The sequence below is a fragment of the Austrofundulus limnaeus genome, unplaced genomic scaffold (assembly GCF_001266775.1).
Source record: "Austrofundulus limnaeus strain Quisiro unplaced genomic scaffold, Austrofundulus_limnaeus-1.0 Scaffold2708, whole genome shotgun sequence".
Lineage (NCBI taxonomy): Eukaryota > Metazoa > Chordata > Actinopteri > Cyprinodontiformes > Rivulidae > Austrofundulus > Austrofundulus limnaeus.
This window is the reverse complement of record NW_013955110.1, coordinates 5,150-12,548: the sequence shown is the minus strand read 5'-3', so window position 1 is coordinate 12,548 and position 7,399 is coordinate 5,150. Positions and strand designations below refer to the sequence as shown.

General features: G+C 44.0%; 1 protein-coding gene across 2 annotated transcripts; it reads left to right on the top strand.

Moving 5' to 3' along the window:
* The first annotated feature begins 4,152 nt into the window (after window positions 1–4,152).
* Window positions 4,153–7,128, top strand: LOC106511349 (zinc finger protein 503). 2 transcript variants are annotated; one of them, XM_014000105.1, is made up of 2 exons: window positions 4,153–4,849; window positions 5,179–7,128. In XM_014000105.1, exons 1-2 carry the CDS (start codon window positions 4,610–4,612, stop codon window positions 6,616–6,618), a joined length of 1,680 nt encoding a protein of 559 aa, XP_013855559.1. In that variant the 5' UTR covers window positions 4,153–4,609; the 3' UTR covers window positions 6,619–7,128. The 2 variants fall into 2 exon arrangements, with proteins under 2 accessions (XP_013855559.1, XP_013855558.1); XM_014000104.1 differs by having other exon boundaries at window positions 4,156–4,864.
* The last annotated feature ends 271 nt before the right edge of the window (window positions 7,129–7,399 follow it).

Sequence of the window (7,399 nt, the reverse complement as noted above, 5' to 3'; positions counted from 1 at the left end):
ATTTGATTTTACATTCAAGTATCCCAAAGTGCTACAAAAAATCAAACATGGCCATTGAAGGTGCAAAACAGGCAGGTTTTTAGTCCTTTTTTGAAAGATTCAGCCGTCTGTGGTCTTAAATGTTGACATTTCATGAACTGCACAAATATAATGCAGTAAAATTGAAATGGAGTGACTCTCATTAGATTATATGCTGGATGTGTTTTGGACTTGTTTGGGTTTTCCCCTCGCCCTTTTCTAAAGTGCCCTGCAGATGATGTTTGTTGTGTACTGATTATAGAGAAATACAAAACTTTCTAAAGTTATGACTTTTTTTCCCCAAACCAATCTTGTTACAAAAATGCCTACCATTTAATAAAGTAAGTCAAACATTAAAACAGTGAATTGTGAATAAATGTGTGTTAAAGATTAAATAGGGTAGCTATAGGACGTTGGACACTTCTGCCCATTTTTGTTGCTCTCTTCATGTTGTTCACCCTGTTTCTTCTCTTCCTTGTCTGCGTGCTGCGTGACGTCACCAGAGACCTCCCCCCTAAGCTCCACTTTCTCCTCTTCCTCCTGCTGCTGGAGCTGGGAGTCAAGCCTGATTTAAAGGCGGAGCGCGCGCATGGTTCCAGTCGTGTCTGCGCTCCTCACCGTGCGTAAAGCGCCACCAGAACGCAACGAGTATGACAAAAAACAAAGTTACTTTCAGAAACGGACTAATGCTCACACAGGGTTATCTTTTAACCTCTTGCCTCTCTGCGTCGGAGCTTATAGGGCAAATAAATGCAGGTAATGTCGCGCCACGGACTTTTCACCTGAAAGCGTTTGAGTTTTATAAGAAAAACATTTAAATGCATGCTCTCTAACGCGTTTAATTTGCAACTTTTCTCATATTTTATACATATTTAATACAAATTTTAGGTGATTGGGTAAACGTAAATAATAAAGTGTAAAATTAAAAAACACGTAGAAACTAATTTAATGTTTTAAATGCAGCTTTAGAGCGTGCGTAAAGTTCAAAGACAATATTAAAGCTGATTCAAAGCATATTCAAATGTAAACTAAATAATAATTTAATCCATAATTCTGATACTTTGTTCCTTCTCTCCTCGGCGCGCGCAGGAGTCGGCCCAACGCGGCGCGCGCTGTATCCAACTCCCAACATTTTCTCCTCCCCAGATGTAAATAGTTGTATTTGCATGCGGCAGTGATTCATAAACATGTCAGCGTGCTGGAAATATATAGTGGGGGGGGGGGGGATATTAAAACTTTCTATTTAAATATCATGAATTATGGTCGCCCAAAAAATAAATAAATAAATAAAAATAAAAAATGTGTTCCCATTTAAGAGGAATGCGGAGTATTTTGGTGTCTGCTGCTGGAGCCCATTTGTCATCCGGACAATAAAGAGGGTTTTCGGCTGACAGTGGGAATTTATGGTTGCCCTTCTTTGCCCTAATAACTCACATATTGTGTCAGGGACTGACATCCCTTGCAGAAAACAGCAAGCCTGTTATCAATCACCCATCTTTGTATATTGTGAAATGCTCTCTTCTTTTTTTTAATTTTTATTTTTTTATTAATATTCCACCACAGAAAAAAGTGGAAACATTTTCTTTTTATGAATTGAACAGCTTTATTTGGACAAGATTTATTTTAATATAATCCTAAACATATTCATTTTAAATAATATGAATCTGTTTATTAGTTATTTTTTACAAAGCAGATCAATTTGGGCCTATGATTTATTTTTATCCAAAGCAGTTTTTTTCTCCCCTTTTGAGTTGTATTTGTTAATTAACTGGTGCGTAAAATCTTTATTTGCGCGCCTTCATCGCGTCATTCCATTTGTTAGAAAATTTTGGGCACTTAAAAAAATTTAGAAACATATTTTTGCCCCTTTTTTTAACTGCCCAATCCAGGTTTTCTTGCTCTCCAAGTCGACCTGTCAAACAGATTAGCACAGAAAAGAGATTAATGGCAGAGGCGGGCTGCAATAATAATCGTTTTGTTTGATGTGACAACTTTGATAGGCGTTGATTTACTTACAAACTGATAGGCTTTTAATTGAGCGCCTCCATCCCCGATTGAGATGAAAGGAAAACACACACGCACACGCACACACACGCACACACACCTACACACACACACACGCACAAAGAAAGCTGCCCGATTGCCCCGGAGCCTCAGTACTGATTAGCCATCTCAGCGGTGAATAGTTCAGGGCATCTGAAAGTTCTTTTCTCAGCCCTCCTGACACACCATTCCTCTTCTTTTCTTCTCCTCCTCCGCGCTCCTCTGCCTCTTCCAGAAAATAAATCATTTCCATTGTATGTAAATAAAATCGAGCTGGCATCAATACAAAATGTCTGGATTTCTTTGCCCCCCCATTCTTATCATTATTTGTTCCACGTCTTTGTTGTCCTTTCTGCACCATGACAGCTTTTTCTGACAACACAATGGACGGACTAAACATATGGCATTTTTTAGAGTTAATAATTATCTCTCCAGTTGGACCCCCCCCACCCCTCCACAAATAGATGTTTACCTAATAAACAATTTTTTTGACATAAATAATAATTCACCCATTTATCTCCGCTTAGCCTTCATTTTGAGCAACTTTCTCATGTAACCAGTGTGCTTCTTCTTTTTTTTATATTTTTTAATGTCTTTCCTCCAGGCTTCTTGTTAACACCATGATCGGCCGGTTATAGCAGGCGCACTTTTTAGCACCTTAAAGCAGCTCTTTGCACATGTGAAGCCTGCAAGTTGTTAAAGTTTCCTCACCAGCCCCTTGGAGGTGATTTATGGACAACTCAAAAAAAAAAAAAAAAAAAAAAAAAAAAAAGAAAAACTTCCAGGCTGTTTAATAATAAGAGTGCGCGTGAGCTTTAATCTATTTTGCCTCTTGAACTCAGAGGCAGGACGCGTCTAATCGATGTGAAGCTCCTGAAACCGCCTCGCACACAGTGTCTTGGTCCCCGTTTTGTTCCCCCCCCCCCTTCTTCTTCTTCTTCTTCATGCAACACTTGCATGTAATCAGCCACAATGGCTGACATAAATCAAGCGGCGGATTGACAGCGTCTGACAAACACCTGATTGATTGCGGCGCAGCAGAATTGACACTTGACGGAGGGGTGGAGATGGAAATAGAAGGGCGGTGTGTATTATACAGAAAACATGTGACACTCGCATCCCTCCATCACTGCATTGGTCTGTTCCTGTCAACGCTTGTCTGTTTAGGGAATTCGAGCTGAACTGGTTGGTTTTATGGTTGCCAGTGGAGAATGCGCATCACCGCTGGAAATGCTCGTGGAAACTGACACAACAGCTGACTTTTATGAGGAAAATGACGGGCAATTGTCACGTGGATTTACTTAAAAGTTACTACAATTAATTTTAAATACACTCGGCTCCAAATTCAATTTTATTTTATTTTTTAAATGGTTAATGTCTCATGTGCCCCGATAGTTTGTTTACCTAAAAAAAGCAGCCAAAGTGACAACAATGGAGACGTCCATGGAAAAACCATTAAGATACCAGTGTTGAAGTGTTATTTAGCCTCACGTTTATCGAGTTAAGTACACAAACAAAAAGATAGGTTTGGTTAAAATGGTAAAGTCGAGATGAAGATTCGCAAAAGCCTCTTGTGTATGAATGTGAAGCTCTCGTGTTTATAAATCTCCAATATTTATTCGTGTTTTTCACATTCTTTTTTATTTTCTGTTGAGTTTAGTTGCAGATTCATTCTGGTATTTCCACATAAAAGTCTTCTTCTCATGTAGGTCAACAACATGACTCAAACTTCCACCAGTAGAGTGCTTTGTTTACATTGAGTGTGTACCCGCAATTCTATATTGCATATGAACATTTTTGAGAGAGAAAAAATGGAGTAAATGCTTTCAAACTGTGCCATTTCATAAAGTTCTTGTTAAACTTTTTAATGCTCCATTTCATATTTAGTAATATATTTAAACTTTGAAAAATATGAGCAAATGAACGCAAGACTAGATGAATATGTGTTGTAGTGATTTCACAGTCATTCGTTTGACTTTTCTAGTTTTAAAACAGGAGAAATTCTCTTGTTTGGCTTCTTTAAGATCCCAGAGCATAACGGGTGCGAGCGTTCACACCAACCCAAGTATTAATTTCCTATCTCCTCCCCCCCGGAGCTGTCAAAATAGAGGCGCTTACAAAGAGGAGAACGTCACATCCCCTTGACCCTCCAATCACCTCAGGGTCCCATTTGATTGGAAGGCGGCAACGGCTTTAATCTCGGACTAATTCAGCTGCTTTTGAAGTGAAAACTCCAACCAGTTCGTGCTTCGGGAGGACAGAGCGAGGACCTGCACACAGACGGCGCAGCGCGAACGGTGCGAGACGCAGCCACGGATCTGCGATAAGGCTCCCACGGTCTCCACTTCCTGCAGCCGCGCCTTCTCCTACCAGGATTACACAATAACAATATTATTATTGAGGCAAAAAAAAAAAAAAAACACTTTCCTTCCTCCTTCTCGACTGAGAGACTCGGTGATTTTTTCTTTTTTTTTTTTTTTTAAATCTTTTTGGTTTTCTTAATGAATCTGATAAGAGCATCGTCCCTTCATTTCCTGACAATTGGGACATGATCACGTCGCCCTCGGCATCTGCCCTGAAAAATAGTGATATTTGTCTCGCGTGGGAAAGCGGCAGCTCTCGGAATAGCAGCTCGGTGAGCATCAACAAGCCTTTTCTTCACCCCGTCCCTCCGTCTGATCCACTACGGCAAGCGAACCGACTTCCCATCAAGGTTTTGAAAATGCTCACCGCACGATCGGGACACATTTTGCACCCGGAGTACCTGCAGCCTTTGCCTTCCACCCCGGTCAGTCCCATAGAGGTAAGGGGGAGCGTCTGTTTGTTGTTTTATTTGAACGCATTATTTTTGTTCATTTTTAATTTTTTTTAATCTCAACTGTGGTTTAGGTATCTAAAATACAAATAAAACTAGCATAAATGTTTGTGTTTTGTTAAAAGACAGTTATACAGCCAGAAAAGCCGTGCGTAAAAGCAGTAAAATTATGTGCGTAAAAGCCAAAAAAAAACATCCCCAGAAACAGCCGCCTCCCGCCTCCTTTGTGATTGTTAAGGAAGAAAACCGTCTCTATTTATTTCTTGATGTTTACTGAAACATTTCATCTTTGTTTTTTATAGCTTGATGCCAAGAAAAGTCCGCTTGCTCTGCTGGCGCAGACCTGCTCCCAGATCGGCAAACCGGACCCGCCGCCCTCCTCCAAACTATCTTCCGTGACTTCGAACGGATCTAGCGAGAAGGAATCTAAATCGGGCCCTTTAAAGCTCAGCGACATCGGCGTGGACGACAAGTCCAGCTTCAAGCCCTACTCCAAACCCGCGGACAAGAAGGACTCGTCTTCGGGCGGAGAAAAGTCGGGTTTCCGAGTGCCGAGCGCCACCTGCCAGCCGTTCACGCCGCGGACGGGCAGCCCCAACTCCAGCACCTCCGCCTCCCCCATGCCCACGGAGGGGAAGTGCGGGGAGAGGGACGACAAGAAAGAGTCCGATTGCAACAAAAACGGCACCGCGGACGGCTCTGGCACCACGAGCCACAGCAGGATAAGCGTGAGTTGCGGTGGGATTAACGTGGAGGTCAACCAGCACCAGGAGGCGACGCCTGGCACCAAGACCTCCTCCTCCTCCTCCTCCTCTTCCTCGGAGTCCTCATCTGTGACTTCTGTCTCCTCCGCGTCCGTTCTGGGTTCTGGACTCGTGGCGCCGGTTTCCCCCTATAAACCCGGACAGACTGTGTTCCCTTTGCCCCCCGCTGGCATGACCTACCCGGGCAGCTTGGCTGGGGCCTACGCGGGTTACCCCCAGCACTTCCTGCCCCACGGAGGGAGCTTGGTAAACGCACAGCTGGCTAGCTCTCTGGGCTGCAGCAAGGCCGGCTCGAGCCCCTTGGCGGGGGCTTCTCCTCCCTCCATCATGTCAGCCAGCCTGTGCAGAGACCCGTACTGCCTCAGCTACCACTGTGCCAGCCACTTAGCGGGCGCAGCCGGCGCCTCGTGCACGCACGACTCCGCGGCTGCAGCCGCCGCCGCCAGCGCCCTCAAGTCCAGCTACCCCCTCATGTACCCGACCCACTCGATCCACGGCGTGCACTCCTCCGCGCCGTCGTTCAGCGGACACCCCCTGTACCCGTACGGCTTCATGCTCCCCAACGACCCTCTGCCCCACGTTTGTAACTGGGTGTCGGCGAACGGACCGTGCGACAAGCGCTTCTCCTCCTCGGAGGAGCTCCTGAACCACCTGAGGACACACACCGCTTTCACCGGGGCCGAGAAGCTCATGTCCGGCTACCCCGGGTCCTCGTCGCTGGCCAGCGCCGCGGCAGCGGCCATGGCCTGCCACATGCACATGCCACCGTCAGGAGCCCCAGGGAGCCCCGGGACCTTGGCTCTAAGGAGCCCGCATCACGCGTTAGGACTCAGCAGCCGCTACCACCCTTACTCCAAAAGCCCCCTGCCCACCCCTGGCGCCCCCGTCCCCGTCCCCGCAGCCACCGGGCCCTACTACTCCCCTTACGCACTGTACGGCCAGAGACTCACCACAGCCTCAGCGCTGGGATACCAGTGAGGGGGCGGAAAAAGAGGTTTATAGAACTAAGAATGCAAATATAAAGTCTTTTATAATAACTGCGCTAAACTTATGGACGGGATCCGTGGACTTGAACCGTATTTATTTATATGTCAGCTTAAAAGCAGGTAACAGCTGCATATTATGGAACATATTTGAGCAACTCAAAAAGTGCATTATGTTGAAACTGAACTCTATAGGTAAAACGAACACACACACACACATGCACACAGACACACACGTTAGGATACTAATGAAAGTAGGGATCTTCATTTCGATGTTCATTTGAAAATTGCTCTGATTGTATTTGTTCTTATTTAATGTCCCATTGAGAAGGAAAAAAAATAATTTACATGCATGTCTGTTTTCTTAAAATTTCAAAAAACAACTGTTCACATTTAAAATGGCCGTTATTTTTCAGCTGTACCAGATGGAGAGAGAATTGGTATTTTTTTGTATGTATTCAGGAGAAAAAAAAAAGAAGAAATGAAAACAGAGTGCTGTTCCATAGTTTTTGTGTGCCTCTTTTTCTTGAGTGTCAACACTTGTCACCTTGAGGAAACAGCTAGATGTGTCCTCTATTGACATTTTTTATTGATCTGTTTGATGATTGGGGTTTGAAAAAAGAAACTTATTTAATCATTTTCAGGCCTATAGATTTTCTGACTGTCAGTTAATTCTTTTTTTTTTTTAGTTTTGAGACGTTTCATTCAGAAAGTAGAGCTCAACTAAAAGTTGGAACCGTGTGTGTGTGTGTGTGTGTGTGTGTGTGTGTGTGTGT